This window comes from Vigna unguiculata, chromosome 9 (genome assembly GCF_037176805.1).
Source record: "Vigna unguiculata cultivar grain cowpea cultivar isolate G323 ecotype 2 chromosome 9, ASM3717680v1, whole genome shotgun sequence".
NCBI classification, from domain to species: domain Eukaryota; kingdom Viridiplantae; phylum Streptophyta; class Magnoliopsida; order Fabales; family Fabaceae; genus Vigna; species Vigna unguiculata.
The window spans coordinates 37137647-37155486 of NC_140800.1; the positions used below are offsets into that span (position 1 = coordinate 37137647).

Sequence of the window (17840 nt, forward strand, 5' to 3'; positions counted from 1 at the left end):
TGGTCTGGAGTTTGGAGAAACCACACAAATACGCATCCAAGAACATTCCAGAACCCACTGTCACACACTATCTCTGTTTTGTTACGCTCTGACTGCTGAAGGAGCACAAGAGAAGAGAATCCATCAATGGCTACTTTCCTCTCCAATCAATCTCTGTTGGCTCCTTGTCCTTGTTCTACTCCCTTCTCTTCAAACCCCTTTCAAACCCTAAAACCCAAAATCATATCTTTTTCATCTCGTGGGTTTCCAAGTCCCCTAAATTCCTCTCCCAATCGAAGAAACCCGTTGAAGTATTCTCAAGGTCCCCCTCCAACTGTACGCTCTCACTCCTTCAAATCTTACACTCTTCTCATTTTTTTATAATTAATTATTCTTATTTACTGCTTATTGGATTCCTATCACGCCCCATTATATTGCTTCAAAATTATTAATCACCAGAGAGTCAATTGAATCAAAACATGAGAGTCAGCATTTTCCTTTTTGTAATTTCTAATAAATTTCATATAGTAAGAGGGGGTGAGTTAAAAATGGATTATTGTGTTGCTTGCATTTCTTATAGTCTTAATAGACATTGAATCCTCAATGTTTATTAATTGCCTTCTTGTACCTCTGATGCTTGGTCTCTTCCACTATCGATTGCAGGAGGGTATCCTTATACAAAAATAAAATAAAATAGAACAATAGTGTTACTTAAAATTTCCCATTTTATTTTATTTTTATAAATATTGTTGTTACCCTTCAGAACTGCATGTGGTCAAAGTACTAGCTTTCGTAATGTTTGTTAAGTTTAAGGTGCAGTTGGATATTTTTGTTTCATTTGTTGAAGATGCTATGTTTTATATTTATGTACCTAACCTAGCCAAATCTTCTCTCTTTTGTCCTTCCTAGGGAAATGATGAGACAGGTGAGACCCGGAAAGATTTCAGAGGGATAGACGGTGATGGAGATAAAAAACCATTACCCAGTTTAATGGTCCTCGTTGAAGCATACAAAGAAGCCTTTTTTAATGGTGATGAAAATGGTGTTGCTCTGATTGAAAAGGGAATATATTCAGCTGTAAATAGAAAAAATAAATTGATTCAGAATGTATCAAGTTTATCAGCAGACAAAGCTACTTCCAAGGATAGATATGTTCGATTACAAGCTGATTTTGACAATTTTAGGAAAAGGTCCGACAAAGAAAGACTTAGCATCCAATCTGATGCCCAACAAGAACTCATTGAACAGCTTTTGTTGATGGTGGACAGTTTTGAAAAAACAAAACAGCAAACTAAAGCAGCAACAGAGAAAGAGAAGAAAATTGATGTTAGCTATCAAGGAATTTACAAACAATTTGTAGAGGTTCTGAGGAGTCATCATGTTTCAGTGATAGCAACAGTGGGCAAGCCGTTTAATCCCTTGGTAAGTTAAATTTACAAAAACCTTTGGTCTTGTGTGCGGAATTTCTTTCCTTTTGTTCTGAGTTGCTACTTGATGACTGTGAAATCCAACAAATTCTATTGCTACTCTACACAAAACAAATAATTTGAGTATAATGGTGCCATAGGAAATGAAATTAGGTAAAATAATAATTAAACCAATGAGCAAAATAATGTAAATGATGAAATTCAATAATGTAATCTTAACACTGATCATAAACAGTTTCAAATGGCAATCTATGGTAACACACCTCAGCTGCGGGGACAGCCATGATGTGTGTTTATTCCCAAAAGGCCTCTGAAGACGTTTGAGCTTGTTTGGAACGGGGGTTAAAATTTTTGGGATTTGAATTTCCCAAAAGTGAAAGCTTAAACTGTAGTGTAGTGAAAATGATAAAGATGACTTGGATTTTGAAGGTTATGACCCTTGTATTTATCTCCATCACCGTCTATCCCTCTGACTTTTCATGATTTATTATGAGTGCCATGAATTTTTAATAATTTTTAAGAAGTTATATGTCCATAGTATGCAGTATAAGCTATATAAATAAATTTAGGAATAATGACTATCCGACTATAGCATTTTTTCAGATTTAAGATGGACCTTTTTACCTTTAAATATTTTGTTCTAGTTGTGAACAAGCTTTAACAATCCATGCTTTGCTACTTTTTTGATGAGCAAACTCATTGGTCATTTCCTTTATTAAAAAACAACCCTAGAAAAAAAAATTAGGATTTAGTATACCAGTAGCCTTAAAATTAGAGACAGATTTCTAGCCAACAATGTTGGTATTGCAAACAATTTCGATGCATCAATTTCTTTTGCTGTGTTCGATGCTAGACGATCATTTTCTCAAGCTTTTACTTATGTCAATGAGTGAGAACAGTAGTAGATTTAGTTCAAGAGTTTGATCTTCCCCCAAAAAAAAGGGATATAGAGGGGTAAGGGTCCTTTCTTTTGTTGTTGCACTGAACTAAGTAAGTGTCCTCTTCTCAGAGAGGAGGAGTTGCCTAAACCTAAAGGATTAGTTCCTCGAGTCTAGTTAGCTCGACAGCTTAACACGAATAACGCGCGAGCTTTCCTCGACTATAGCGCGAGTAGAGTCACCACCTACCACTAAAAGGAAAAGGAAGTGCAGTGATTTCAGGATACACGGATATAATTTCTTATACTTGCCCTTTTTTTCTTTAAAAAGGCGTTCATTGATCTGTAATTTTCTAGGAGTCTGGATCAAATAAATATGTAGAGTACCTTGTACAATGAGTGATTAAATTTGGGAGCAGCTTTGCTCTTTAGGTCACTTTATTATAATTTGCTTTTAGGGAGATATTGCATCAGTATTGCAATATTTGAATCACTATTTACTTCCTTTTGGTTTTGGATTTATGGTGATAAGGTGCACAACTGCTCATGATGCACTTGGTCTCACAACTAACATTTTTAATTGATAAAAAAAATCCATTAAATGGGATGTTATATCTAATGCCTTGACGAGGTCAGGTTGAAATTAAATTTTTGGCCCTTGTCTGTTTTCTGTTCAACAACAATTTTCTCTTTTCTACTCTCCGAACATTTGAAAGTGTTTGTTCCCAAAGCAAAATTCTGTTTCTAAAAGAGTGGTGTCTTGATTCCTGAACAGAGCACCTTAAGAAAATAGAAAGAAAAATAGGATGAGATAAGATCTTTGTTTTGGAAATACTTATCAGAACTTTTTGAACAAGAAATTAATTACTGAGGAGGGTGAAATTGTTTTATAAAACGTGAAACAAAAAGGGGAGAGGGGAATTAACGGACTCTAGGTTTTTTCTTTTAATTTTCTTATAGCAAGTGTGATTCTTCTATTGGTTGTCCCATGACAATCCCCAAGATTACACATTGCCTTTGAACCGAACTCTTGTGGTAAAGGAACACAGGTTGAACTTTAAACATATAATCCACTATGGGTAACTACGGTAAACACCTTTGAGATTTGTGTTTATGAATTATTACACTTGCATTCTTTTTTATTGAAAAATTGCACTGACCTTCTCTACTCATTTCTGTTATTTTGAGCTATCATGGGTATGGTTCATGCGTAGAAATTGGTAGATATGTGTACTATTTTTTTAATAACAGGTGTCACGTGTAAAAATAATGCATGAGGTAGGGACGAGGGTGGAATTTTCCGATCAGGAAAGGTTAAGTGTGAAATATTGTTGTATTCATAGGTTTGGCTGGTTTGATTTTCCTCATTTTACCCATCTTAAGAGAGTTTTCATTGCAATATAAGCTTGAAACTAAAATGTGTGGTTTGTTCCTGCTTGTTGAAGACATTTTAATGAAACCTTAGAGAAAGTTACCACGTAGTGACTTGGCTATTGTTTAATCTGTTTGTGGTTTACTTTTGTCACAGCAACATGAAGCCATTGCACGTGAGGAGTCAACAGAGTTCAAGAAAGGGATTATAATTAAAGAAACACGACGTGGTTTCTTGCTCAGAGATCGAGTTCTAAGGCCAGCCCAGGTGAAGGTTTCATTAGGTCCTGGAGCTACGAAATCTCCTGTGTCTCCTGACAACTCCATGGAGCGACCTTCAACAGCTGCTGGAATAGATGAAAGATAGTCTCTTCAACTTTCTTACTTATTAAAAGTCTAGCTCCTCCTGCAAACATGATGTCTTTACATTGGTCAACTTGAAATGCTTCTAGTATTCAATATTTTGGTACTTGGGCCGTAGGTGAGTGTAGTCCCTTGGACCTAGCAAATTTCACACCACACTTGAATTTTTGAGAAAGGGAATTAATTTTGTTCATGAGAGAACAATGAGTTTCTTGTGTAATCCATTTTTAACCAAAAGCAAAAAAACGGTTCATTCTTGAGCTCTTCTGCCATTTTTTTTCCTTGTCTCAATACTAAGAAAGCTAGACTGCAGGAACGCCTTGTAGCCAACCAAAAATCAACTGCATTTTGAGTTCTAAAGTGAAGCTCACATGGAGTAGAACTTGTAAGTGATAGTAGTTGATTTTATTGAAGAGATTCACACTATGACTGGCTGTATGAAAAGATGATATTGGGAATCATGGTTTCACAGTATCATATTATGGTTCCTGGTCTTTTGGTATTATGTGTTATGTTTATAACACGTCACAATTTTGATTAAGTTCTTATCGTTCCTACCTTCTTGTTTGCACCTCTAATGTGTATTTTACATTATCATGGACATTGGTAAGTTCTTATACACTTGTATTTTTAATACTAGATAGTCTTCATTAAATTATAGTGTCTTAAATACCAAGCTTATACGAAACTTACTGTAAGTTGTCTTTTATGGGTATTGAGATTGACTGTAAGTGAAATACAACGTAAAATTGTAGTTTCCTGCTACGTATCATATTACTGCTATTACATTCTTAAGAATATTCATATCAATCGCATAAATTTTAGTTATTCACAAGAAATATAACTCCGAAGGTTCATAATACCAAACATAAAAAAAGTTCTACCAGAGACGCATTCTGAGTGAAATGGAATTTTACCGTGCTCGTAGAGTTGGCAACATGAAATGGAAGCGTTACTGTCGAAGTACCCGTTTGTTTCTTTGTTTCTTTGTTTGGTGTCGCAGCATAGACGCACCATAACATAGTAAAAGAAGAGCATGTTTGTTTTATGTAGACTTGTCAAAGGTGGGTCAATCCGATTTACACGGGTTGGTTCACTACGAGCTGGATTGAAGATAAGTGAACTCAACCTGGTTTATTTAATGATGAGTCTGAAATTTTACAAAACGGTTCAATCAATCATGGATTGGTACGTTAAGTGGGTTGGTTCACCAATTCACATAAAAAATTTATTTATATATTTAATTTTATAAAAGATTTAATTAATTAGATGATATTAATTTTCGTATGAATGTGTTAATTAAGTCCCGTTTTCAAAAGGATGTCAATTACATTCAAACTTTTGTAAAATTGTTTCAATTATATCTCTTTCAAAATAAAATTATTATCATATGTTAGTTTTGATTTTTTGATTTTTCTATTCTTTTAACATGTCACTTTTATGTGAATGTAGTTTGATTTCAAAGATCTACTAAAGTCATCAACACGCTCAATCAAATTATACTTAACAGTTTTTAATAAAGTAAATAAAAATTAATTAAATAAAAAAAATTGCTCTTCAAACTTATATTATTAAATGCAATTAATTTCATGAAATTTATTTCAAATATTTTATTTAAAAAACCATAACCAATTACTTAAAAAGCAGACAAAATTATATCAGTTCATAAGTCTAGTATTTACTTATTTCTTAAAAGAATATATTACTAAATAAAAATACATTTATCGTGTTTATATTTTCATTTGACTATCTTTGAGTTATATAATGAACCCTCGATGTTATTTTATTTTTACTCCTACTTCATTTTTAAAATAAATTAAATAATTATGTCAATTCTAAATTAACATTAAATCACAACAATTTTCAATTTTTTTTTCACTAAATAAGTATACATTTTCAAAATAAGCTGTATTTTTTAAAAAAGGTTATTTTACTAAATGACAATATTTCTCTCCAACCTTTTCTTTTCATACCATTTCTCTTAAATAATCTCATTCTTCATTTTTATTTTACTAAATATCTACTACTTAATTATTTTAAAATGTAAATTTACAAGTTAATAAATTTTTTTCCTTGACTCTAATTTCAAACATCAAAGTTTCTATTTTTTTTTCAATTAATTTCAAGTACAATTATGTTATGATTTTGTTTTATTTTATTTTTTAAATTTTCAACGCCAAAATTATTATTAAATAAATTATTCTTACTAAATAAATTTAAATTTCCTAAATTTATTTATTTTTTAAATGACCACACTTATTAAATATTATTACCAGAATTTTCCTCGCATCAATTTATTTTTTCATCCATCCCTAACTATAAAAAAAGACAAAAAAAATAAAATTTAACTCAAAATTCGATTATCTGAAAATCAAATTTCAACCGATATTTTGATGCAATTTACAAAATTCAAAGGTCGGATTTCGACTCTAAAATATCAAATTCTGACATATTTTCAAAATCGTGCTATATTAGTAATTAATTTGTACAATATGCTATTTGTGTAAAAAAAGAAATTAATATATCTGTCAACATAGTGAAAATTTCACTCACGCAACATTGAAGACCTTGAAGATTTATGACCACCAACACTTGAGTAAGACCTTTTAAGATTTCAAAGTACCTATAACCACAACATTAGGAAATCTAAGAAATTATTCTAATATCACTGTTTACTTTTATTTTTATTAATATGCATCTAGTTAAATTTTTTCCTTTACAACTAATATCAATTCGTCTTTAAATAAATGTTCAATTACTTTATTTTTTCTTAAATTGTATTATATTCTATTTTATATTTGTACTCTTTAAAATAAAATAGAAAGTTAATTATTAGTGATTGTCAACATTTAGGGATGACAATGAGCATGATTGGTTTGAGTTTCACTATATTTATTCATTCTCATCTTTGAAATAAACATTTATTTGCATCTTTGTGTTTTGATACTTAACGAATATAAACTTTTATCTTATTCTCATTTTTATTAGAAAAATAGGTATATTCTTATTTGTCTCTTACTGTTTTATATATTAATTAAATATTGTTTTAAACAAAAATAAAAATTATATCAAAGTCATTAATTTAATGTCAAATATAAAAGATAAATTATAGTTGTTTAAATATTGAATGAGAGTGTTCAATAACAATGAAATAAATGTCAAATAATTATGAGAAAGGGGAAGAAATATCTAGTGTGTTGTTTTGATAAAATTGATGATTGCATTAATACACTATTTGAATGAAATTATACAAATAAAACAATATATAATAAAAATTGTTATGAGAGGAAAAATATCTTAAATATCAAAATAAATTTGGTGGACATCGAACAAGTTAAACTATTGAGAAAATATACATTTTCTTATTAACAAAAACAAAGGTTCTTCAAATTAAATAAAATTAAAGATTAAGGAGAATAAAATAAATTGATTATGCTACTCATTAAATTAAAAGAGTTTATGTTATTAAAGACAAAAAGAAGGTCCAAATTCTTCAAGACAAAACATTCAATTTCTGGATCATGGCTTCCATACTGGGCCCTTTTTAAAAGCCAATTTTGGTCTCTGATTTGTACGTGGAGGTGGTGCCTGAATTGGTTGTTGTGGTCCAGGAGGAGCTTGTGTTGGGGCCTGAATTGGAGTCTCATTTGGTGCTTCAGCTGTGGACTGACTTGGTTCTTGTGGTCCAGGAGGAGCTTCTGTTTGTGGCTGAAATGGAGTCTCATTTGGTGCTTCAGCTGTGGACTGGATTGGGGGTTGCGTTCCAGGACTCTCAGTTGGTGGTTGTGATTGCTGAATTGGTTGTTCTGTTTCAGGTCCTTGTGTTGGTGGTTGTGATTGCTGACTGCTCCCAGTTGGTGGCTGAGTTTGGGGATTAGTTGGTGGTTGAGTTGGTGGCTCCTTTGGGGCGTGGGGACAACCATTTCTTCTATGACCTATTTGCCTGCATATCCCACACCTTTTTCTAGTCCCACCCTGTCTTAGTTGTGTAGAATCCTTGTGCAACTCCCAACTCTCAAGTCTTCTCTTTTTTTTAGGTCTCCCTGGCAATATCCTCTTTGGTAGGGGCAGAACATCAATATCTGAATTCATCTCCCAAACCTTAGGTCCATTGACTGGATATATCAGTGGAATATATGTTTCCTCATATGTTGATGTCAAAAACCAGTGAGGTATATGTTGTTCTATATTGATATTGAGGAACCTCATAGCAGTGAGTGAGTGGCAGCAGGGATCTCAAACCTCCCACCATGATGAAAAACAACTTCAAAATGGTCGTCCATACCAACAATAACATATAAATACTACCCTGCAAAATACCATTTTACCCAAACAAAACAACACAAATTACAATTTCATACCACTATAAGACCGACAAAAGCATGAAAATAGACAAAAGCGTGAAAATAGACAAAAGCATAATGGGGGACCACTGCTCGTGCCCACAAACACACTTCATGGACCACCACCGTCAACAGAATCATAAAAAAGGACAACCACCGTCAAACAAATCATAAAAAATTGAAACAGCACCGCATAAAACAATTAAATTAATCAAACCCTAAACCCCACCATTCCAAAAACAATTAATTCAATGAAAGACAAATTAAAATGATTCACGCACCTGGAATCCGAAATACTTGCCACTTTGATGTCAATTACAGCTTCAATTTCCTCCGCAACGCTCGAAATCGCCAATTCGATTTGAACCCTAACTTCACGACAATGCCTCTCACTCGAACACCAACTTCTAATTCGTTCCCAAATCGCGTCCCCTTTTAATTTTCAATTTCATTTTTCGAAACACAGTTCCACATCACACACATGATAATGCCACGTAATATTTTTTTCCCACTTAAGTAGTCAACATGGTCAGACGTTAAGTCATTTAACGGAGTCAACTAAAAGGGACCAAATTGATGTAAATTAACTAATTTGGGTACTAAATAGATGTAAAGTTAAAAGCGGGTACCATTTAGACACATTGAAACGAAACTGGGTACGTTGCGAATAATTATACATATAATAAAAGAGGTACCAACACAGCTAAAATATGATTAAAATTAAAATATATTTTCAATGAGTCTCTTTTAAGCACCGGTTGACAGAACAGAAGGCTTGGCAACCATTAATGGTTGAACCATGGTCAACTTCAACATAGCCAAGTTATTACAACTGTTGCCTAAACAGATGTCATTTGCATGGACATTATGATTCTTTAAAGCCAATGGTTCACATTTTATAAGACAAAAAAATGGTTACCGAAAGTCACGAAAAATTAAAAAGGTAATCAGCGGAAAAATAGGAAAGAATATTAACAAATAGTTGGAGGACAATCTTGTAAATAGTTGACCACAATCCACAAGAACATGTCAAGTGAACCTAGACATCATTGCGTCCAGGTGTGGAATCAGATGGTCCCATAAAACATTCATTGTATTTGTTACTATATTAAGTATTGTAATTAAGGTTAATGTGCTGCTTATGTTGATTTAATAGTTCCAAATTTCATTTTCCACGTTGAATTCCTTCATTGCTCCATCCGCATGGCCTTAACACTCTGCTCTCTCCTTAATCTCATCCAGGTTCATCCACCTTCCCTTCTTTATCTATCTTTCTTTCTTCTATTCATTCTCTCATCTCACACGCACAATTTTCATCTTTCACACTCTCTCTCCCAAATGCGTTCACTTTCTACACCAACACTCTTTTTATCATTCCCCTGTTTTTTCGCCTCCCCTGTTCCTCTGTTCCCCTGTTCTTGTTCTTGTTCTTGTCATACCAACCCATAGCCTCAATTCTTGTCAAAACACAAACTTTACCCTTTCCCATTTTGTCATTTCGGATTTAACCCATGGAACCGGGTCTCTCTCTCGGGTTGAGCGCGTCGTCGACCGCGGCTCCTCTCAGCGACACCTCTGTGCCGTGGCGGTTTCGACACCTCAAAGAAGAAGAAGAAGAGGATGAAAACAACGGTGAGACTATTAACTTCATGGACCAGCGCGTGAAGAGGAAGATAGAAGGACATCAACAACCCTGTTTTCCTTCGAAGCGTGTGGCGATGGATTCCTCGGTGGGATGGTGGAACCAGCCTCTGGAAGTGGCGGACCCCGAGATTTTCGACATCATGGAGAAAGAAAAAGGAAGACAGTTCAAGGGAATAGAGTTGATTGCTTCGGAGAACTTCGTGTGCAGGGCAGTGATGGAAGCTTTAGGAAGCCATTTAAGCAATAAATATTCTGAGGGAATGCCTGGGGCCAAGTACTATACAGGAAATCAGTACATTGATGAGATTGAGCTTCTATGTTGTCAGCGTGCGTTGTCGGCCTTTGACCTTCACCCTAACAATTGGGGTGTTAATGTTCAACCTTATTCTTGTACTTCTGCTAATTTTGCTGTGTACACTGGGATTTTGCATCCCGGGGATAGGATTATGGGTATGGATTCAGCCTCTGGGGGGCATTTGAGTCATGGGTATTATACTCAAGGGGGTAAGAAGGTTTCTGCTGCTTCTATTTTCTTCGAGACTTTGCCTTATAAGGTTAATCCTCAGAGTGGTTACATAGACTACGATAAGCTTGAGGAGAAAGCGATGGATTTTAGGCCTAAGATACTTATCTGCGGTGGGAGTTCGTACCCCAGGGAATGGGATTATGCGAGGTTCAGGCAGGTTGCTGACAAGTGTGGGGCAGTGTTGATGTGTGACATGGCGCATATCAGTGGTCTTGTGGCAGCTAAGGTGCTTTTTCTGTCTTTTCTCTTGTTTCTGTTATTATTGATTTCATGATTGTTTACGAATTTGAAAGGTGAGTGGAGTTCTGATTTGGTTTCTTTGGAGGGTAGAGGTAGTTGTTTTGTATGCTTTAGAACTAATGGGATAGAGTTGTGTGAAACAGTTTAGCTTCCCTTAGTCCTGTACTATGAATCAAACTCTTCAGATAGAGTTTCTATACTCCTGTACTATTTTGCGCACGTACTGGAAATGAATTTGACTCCTCTAATGTGAAGGATGGTGTGTCAGAGATATATAGCGCAGTTACAAGTATTAACAAGAAAATCTACCATGAGATTGTGATTGCATACATGCTTATATATAAAGACTATGATATTGTTAGAATCTCAAATGATGATTTTTAAATTAAAGTATTGTACTCTTTGTTTTAGAGAGAGCTGAATCCACTAGCAATATGATCTAATGCAGTCTCGTATGCAGATTGCTCTTTAATTGTAGGCTTGTAGCAGCAAATAGGACACACCAAAAGAAAAAATTACCTCCTCTGTATTTGCTTTTTCCCCTATCCTCCCCTGAATATTTTATGCTTGAAATTTGATGAAACTACTATTGTGAATGGAAGTTCTACAGGAAATCATATAATTGTTTTCATTGATCACACTGAACTTACCTCTAGCATGTTTGATATGGTGTGATTGATGTAACCTATCTCTAACAGTTAGACAAGGTTTTTTTTTTCATTAATCACCTCTGTATATGTTCTGGGTGGAAGTCAAATTGCTTGTGTGGACCTCAAAATATGCATCGATTAAAATTGTGTTTCTAATTTTGGTTCAATTTTTCTCATATATAATGTATTCATGTGTGTTAACTCTACTGTAGTTTGACCTTCCTTCATTTCTTAAATGGTGGTGTCAAAAGTTTTTAAGTATATTAACAGTGGCTTTTACAGGAAGTGGTTAGTCCATTTGATTACTGTGATATTGTTACCTCGACTACTCACAAAAGTCTCCGAGGTCCAAGGGGAGGTATCATCTTTTATAGAAGGGGGCCAAAACAGAGGAGGCAAGGTTTTGTGCTGAATCATGGAGACGATAGTAATTATGATTTTGAGGAGAAAATAAACTTTGCTTTGTACCCATCATTACAAGGAGGCCCTCATAATAATCATATTGCTGCTCTTGCCATAGCTTTAAAACAAGTTGCAACTCCAGAGTACAAAGGGTACATGCAGCAGGTGAAGAGAAATGCGCAGGCATTAGCATCTGCCTTGTTGAGAAGAAATTTCAGATTGGTGACAGGTGGGACCGACAATCATCTTTTGCTATGGGATCTAACAGCACTTGGTTTAATTGGTAATTCTTTTCTCCCTGTCTTTTTTCATACATTATGTTAAAATTAAAACTGAATTTGGAATTAATATTTTCCTGTTAATAATAATGAGTTATTACTTTAGCGTACTGGTGTCTGGAGATGGGAAATCATGCTAGGACAGGAGTTGCTTAAATGTCATGATTTTGTCCCTAACAATTTGTATGCTTATCTTACTTGGACATGTTATGTGTTTCGATGCAAGATAATCTTAATTCAAATTATTATTTTATAAAAAATCACAGGAGTCATAAAATAAAATGTTTTCATTCAGCTACCATGTTGTTTAAACATGTCAGTATCACTCTTCTCCCCTTGATGATTGATTTCTAGTGCATAACCATTAGGTTCTTTCAAAATTTTGAACATAAAACAAAAGTGAACACAGCCCACCTTTTGTTGTTACTTGTAATGTGTTGAGCTGGACATCAAACTTCATATGTGCTTTGGATGAATGGATTGGATACTTAGTTTCTTCAGTTAGGAGGTATTTCCTAATTTAATCTCCTAAGTTTCTGTCACAGTAACTAAGATAGATTAGGATAATGTTTAAGACTTACGGATGAGTTAAGGCCAAGAGACTTGATGGGTTAAAACCTTAAGATGAAAAATATGTATGAAGAGGGTTGGTTCGTAAGTTGTACATGCATGATTCAGGAACCGGTTATATTGAAGAGAAGAAAAAAAATGGAGAAAAGGCTGATGTTCATGCGTAAGATTTCTGAATTGACCAAGGGTTAAAATGGTTGTATTAAAAATTTGTCCATTTTGAACTTATAGGGTATGCATGGTTTTTGCTATATCAGCTGCTTTGATAGGATATTTTGTCAGCGCAAGGCCATGCATAGATTTAACCCTCTATAGTGAAGCGATGTGTAAGGAGAGAAAGTAAAGGTGTTTCCACTGTAATTGATAGCTTTGAAATATCCCATAAACTTAAATTACTTTAAATTAATGGTAGCAGATAAAAAAAACTTTAAATTAATGGTTGATATACCCATACTTTCTCACCTACACATTTACTCACTTTAGAAAAGCTAACTTCGCTGTGTAAGTTTGTCCTTGTAGTTGTGAGCCATGTCTTGGCCAGGTTTAGCATATGTCAAATGAAATTGCAGCTTGAATTTAACATGGGATGTTCTCTTTGAAATTCAAGATTTTTGCTTTGGGAATATGTCTCCATTTTTTTTTTTACCTGTAACTGGATGTATGTACTGTTGAAACTCCTATGAAGTTTGGTTATGATATTTGAGCAATAAAAAAGGATATGATTAGAGGACAGGAATGGGTTGGATCATTTCAGGTTTTAAAATCACAAAGTAATGTCGAAATCTCTTGTCTATCTTATTTTTGTATGACAAATAATATCAAATAGGTGGCGATATTTAAACATGACTGCTATGTAGGAGAGGATCCATCCCATTAGGGGGACAGGCCAAAAGAAAAGAATAGAAAAGAAGGAAACATTTACTGTTTGAATTTGAATTTTAAAGATGCTAATATATGTTTTTGTTTTAACGACTATTTCAAGTTTTAGATTCCATCATGCTTGTTCTGTGTGCGCTGTTTTCTTACAACTTATATCTTTTAAATTTGACATGAATAACTCCTTATGTAATCTTACTCTGTATTACAGACAGAAACTATGAAAAGGTCTGCGAGGCGTGTCACATCACTCTCAATAAATGTGCCATTTATGGTTCCATTTCTCCTGGAGGAGTGAGAATTGGTGAGTACCTCTCTTAAAGTACGAACTTCTAAAGTTATGGTATTAGTATAACACACTATAGTTTCAATCTACTTAGTATCTCCGTTTGAGTGTTCAATATCATATTTTTGTTTAGCATTTAAGTGTTCATGGTCCATGCTTGTTACTCTGCTTATGACTGTTTTAAGAAGCGCAATACTTCCATGAGAACACTAAATCGTAATCAATTCTGGTTAGCTCCGGCTTCCACATATTCAATTTATAGTCCTTCAAATATTATATTTTCGAGGAAATTGATTGGCAGAAAGAAAGAAATGCGCATTTATCATGTCTATTGTCTATCACTTCCTCGTCCGCGAGAGGATAAAGTCACATTTTTTTTTTGTGTACTTAAAGCCAATTGCATTGCTATTGCTGCTAAAACGTACTACTTTTGGGCTTTCTCCATTATGTTTTTATTTTCTAAGTTCCTTTCATTGGAATTTAGGTACTCCTGCAATGACATCAAGAGGCTGTTTTGAGGAAGATTTTGAGACCATAGCTGATTTTCTTCTGAGGGCAGCTCAGATTACCAGCATGGTGCAAAGGGAACATGGGAAATCATGTAAAGATTTTCTGAAGGGTCTTGAGAATAATAAAGATATTTCTGAGCTCAGAAATCGGGTTGAGTCATTCAGTTCTCAGTTTGCAATGCCAGGATTCGATACGTGATTTGAAATCGTAGACATGTATTGCATAGTTATGTCGCGTCTTGGCTTATACCATCTTTTGAATTTTCTTTGCATAGTGAACATAGGTTTTTTCCTTGTTATTGTATCTATAAAATTAGTAGTCAGCTTCTGTAAATTACGTATGCAACTGGAAGTCATATCCTCATACAGATACCATACATTAACAACACTTCACATTTACGGACCTTGAGATTGAAGAAATTGTTCCCCCTTTGTTCATGAAGAAACTCCATTAATGTTAAAAGGAAATTACATTGCTCGTGAATTATTTTACAGTCTGTCATTGAATATGGTTTTGAATGTTAGTCCTGTTTATGGAGGGTGATGTATAGATTAAAATATGGGAACAGTACGTAATATCTGAGCAGCAAAGATTAATGAGAAGCTGTGATTTGAGTGTACAGTAAGCACTGTACGTTTAACCAATGCTTTAAACACAAAATCTGCTCGTCTGGCATGAGGCATGCTGGATCATATCCAATATATATATATATTACTCTTGTGTTTGTTGTTTTGTCTGTGTCTTGTGTGTGCACTTTAAATGTTATTTTATTTATTGTTTGGTTTTAAAGCATCATTCATGTGGAACCCTTGTGAGGAGGCAAGGCATGAATTTGCGGCAAGGGACAAAAAGCATGAGATACGGTTAGAAGTGAGAAAGTGACCGCTGAAATTTTTGTAGCATATTAAACACCCCAAGACCCCAAAAAGGGGAGGTTGAAAATTTTTGAAACAGAACAAAATTGTGAGAGAGAGAAATAGTTGTCAGGAGGCAATGGGAGAATGTGGTGAGATGAAGTTTTCATCATCATCACCTCCATTGCTTTCAAAGTGAACCGAATCAGACAAAAGCTTCCCAAGAGCAAAAGAAGCTGCCTTTTGACGATAAAGCAGTCCAGGAATCTCAGAGTGCTTCTTTTCTCTACAGTCCTAAACCTCCCTTTCCATTATTCTTTCAGGACTATAACCGAATGATTAGTCATTTTCCGTGCCAACCAAAACTCTTCTTTCAAATTCAATCTTAAATACAAGAAAAAGATCATAATAATCACTGCTAAAGAAAACTATTTTTAAATTATAACATACACACTGTCACTGTGTGCAGTTATCAGTGTCTAACTTTCTCTTTTTTTAACCTTTTCTTGTTCCCCTTCTTTTCTTTGCTGCAATTAGAGGAGAATAGAAGTTTCTTTTCTCTCCCAAATAATTTTACTATCTTATTATCTCTAATGCAAGAAGAATAGTAATTTCATTCATTAACCCGTATGTGAATGTTGTTTTCAAACCCAGAACCACATTCAATTCGAGAGAACCTTCTTTACATGCTTCTGCGGGTAAGAAAAAGACTTGGCAGTGGCACCCCATTTTCAAATACGGTAACTGTAGAAAACAAAAGAAAGACCCCAAGTGATAATAGTAATAATAATATTAATAATAATAAAATTATAAAAAAAGGGTTAATAAAAAGTACAACAACCCCATCAACTATTCCTCTCTACCTTGTCTTTGTTTCTATTTTCTTTTTTTTTTGTTCTGTTTTTTGTTTTTTCCTTGCAGGCAAACAGATACCTACTGGCTATTTGAATTCCTGAATTCTCCTCCAAATCTGTTTGAGTGACTCAGTTACCTATGACTGCAAAAGTCCAACAACCTCTTCCTCCCTTCAACAATCTCGTCAAAGAAATCATCAAGCTGAGCAACAATGTTGTCTGCCCCAGATCTGAGAACCCCAAAACACGCTCTCACATTCTCCACTCTCTCCCTGATAGCAACCTCACTCTCCCACTCCACTCCCTGCGACCCTCTCCTCTCCAACTCCCCCCTCAGCTCCTCCATCGCCACCTTCGACCTCCGAAACTCGTGCAGCAGCATCCCCTGCGCGCCACCCATGTGCCCGATCTCCGCCGCCACCCGCTGCTGCAACCTCGCCGTCGACATCATGAACGCCGATCCCAGAAACAAACACCCCTCGTAACCGCCTAGCACGAAATCCGAGGACTCCCCCCAACAGTAAACCAGCCCGTACAGCAGAATCATGAGCAGCAACGAACTCACGTTCCTCATTGCGTACAGCACCCCTCTGAACCCGTTGAACCCGTTCAGCTTCGACTCGATCGACACCCTCTCCTCGAACCGCAGCGACAGGGGCTGAATCCGCGTCTCCATCAACGCCCTATTCTCCTCCTCCAACCCCACCGCCTCTCTCCGGCACCCCGATATCGCCCTCATAACCTGTTCCAAAAAAAAATCCCACCTTTAACAGAACATTCTAATTGCCTTCAAAATGTCGCCGAAAAAAAACAAACACCGGAACATGATAACAGGAAGCGAAAATTGAAAACGGGCGCTGACCTGGCGAGAGAGTTGGGGGGTGATGTGGCGGTGTGAATCGAGGGAGGCGGTGATGGTGAGCGCGGCGGAGTAGTAGTTTTCTATGCCGGAAATGCCTGACTTGATGACGTGGCAGGCTTCCCAGAGTTTGGAGCTTTCGTCCATGTACTCGTCTAGCCACTTGTCGCCGACGGGAAGATGGAGTTTTTGTACGAGAAGGGTCAATTGGGTGTGGAAGGATCGAAGGAGAGAGAGTGTTCTTTGGATGAATTGGATTGACATGAAGTTGGTGGTGAGGAACACCCGCTCTAGATCGTCGATTCCTCGCGTGAGGAACGAGTAGAACCCGTTGACGGAGTTGGTGGAGGAGGGATCCATTTTAACTTTGGAATTATCAATGAATGGGAAAAGATAAGAATAAGAAAAAGAAGAAGAAGAAGAAGAAGAATAATGAGAAGTGGAGGGGAGAGGTGGATGTGGAATCGGGGTAGATATTTAAATTGAGAGAGAGTGGAAGAAGAAGAGGAGGCATAAGAGGGGAATGGAAAGGAAAGAGGACCCAAAAAGTGAAAAGAATGGAAGAATGGAATATCTTGGAAGCTCAGGTTTCTAAGGTTGAAAAGGATTGTTGGGAGCAATGATGGGTGTTTCCTACAGAGGGGAAAGGATGATTGGTAATATGCCATTTTCATTGTTTAATGGACACAAAGCAACACACCAGGTAAAAATTAAATTAAATCAAATCAAATCAAAATAAAACCCTTTCCAATCTCTAAACAAAAGAATAAATATCAACATGAGAAAGATGGTTTGCAAAGAGGTCGGAAGTGAGTGAGATTTTGATATTTTATTGGTAAACAGTGAGGAAGATTGAGATTTTGGTTTGACTGGATTGACCGAGTTGTTTGTCTAAACACGAGTTTTGCGTTCCATACAGGTCATGTTTTTG

At 35.5% G+C, this 17840-nt stretch overlaps 3 protein-coding genes across 3 annotated transcripts; 2 read left to right on the forward strand and 1 right to left on the reverse strand.

Moving 5' to 3' along the window:
* On the forward strand, nt 1-4289 carry LOC114196044 (Co-chaperone GrpE family protein). The gene is made up of 3 exons (XM_028086541.2): nt 1-315; nt 889-1401; nt 3812-4289. Exons 1-3 carry the CDS (start codon nt 127-129, stop codon nt 4019-4021), a joined length of 912 nt encoding a protein of 303 aa, XP_027942342.1. The 5' UTR covers nt 1-126; the 3' UTR covers nt 4022-4289.
* Nucleotides 4290-9545: 5256 nt separating this feature from the next.
* LOC114163192 (serine hydroxymethyltransferase 7) lies at nt 9546-14828 on the forward strand. The gene is made up of 4 exons (XM_028047349.2): nt 9546-10756; nt 11703-12105; nt 13758-13850; nt 14317-14828. Exons 1-4 carry the CDS (start codon nt 9872-9874, stop codon nt 14538-14540), a joined length of 1605 nt encoding a protein of 534 aa, XP_027903150.1. The 5' UTR covers nt 9546-9871; the 3' UTR covers nt 14541-14828.
* Nucleotides 14829-15968: 1140 nt separating this feature from the next.
* On the reverse strand, nt 15969-17615 carry LOC114163193 (BPS1-like protein). Its single transcript, XM_028047350.2, has 2 exons — nt 16913-17615; nt 15969-16792 (listed from the first exon to the last, which is right to left on the reverse strand). The coding sequence occupies exons 1-2, from the start codon at nt 17267-17269 to the stop codon at nt 16184-16186; spliced, it is 966 nt and encodes a 321-aa protein (XP_027903151.1). The 5' UTR covers nt 17270-17615; the 3' UTR covers nt 15969-16183.
* Between the last annotated feature and the right edge of the window lie 225 nt (nt 17616-17840).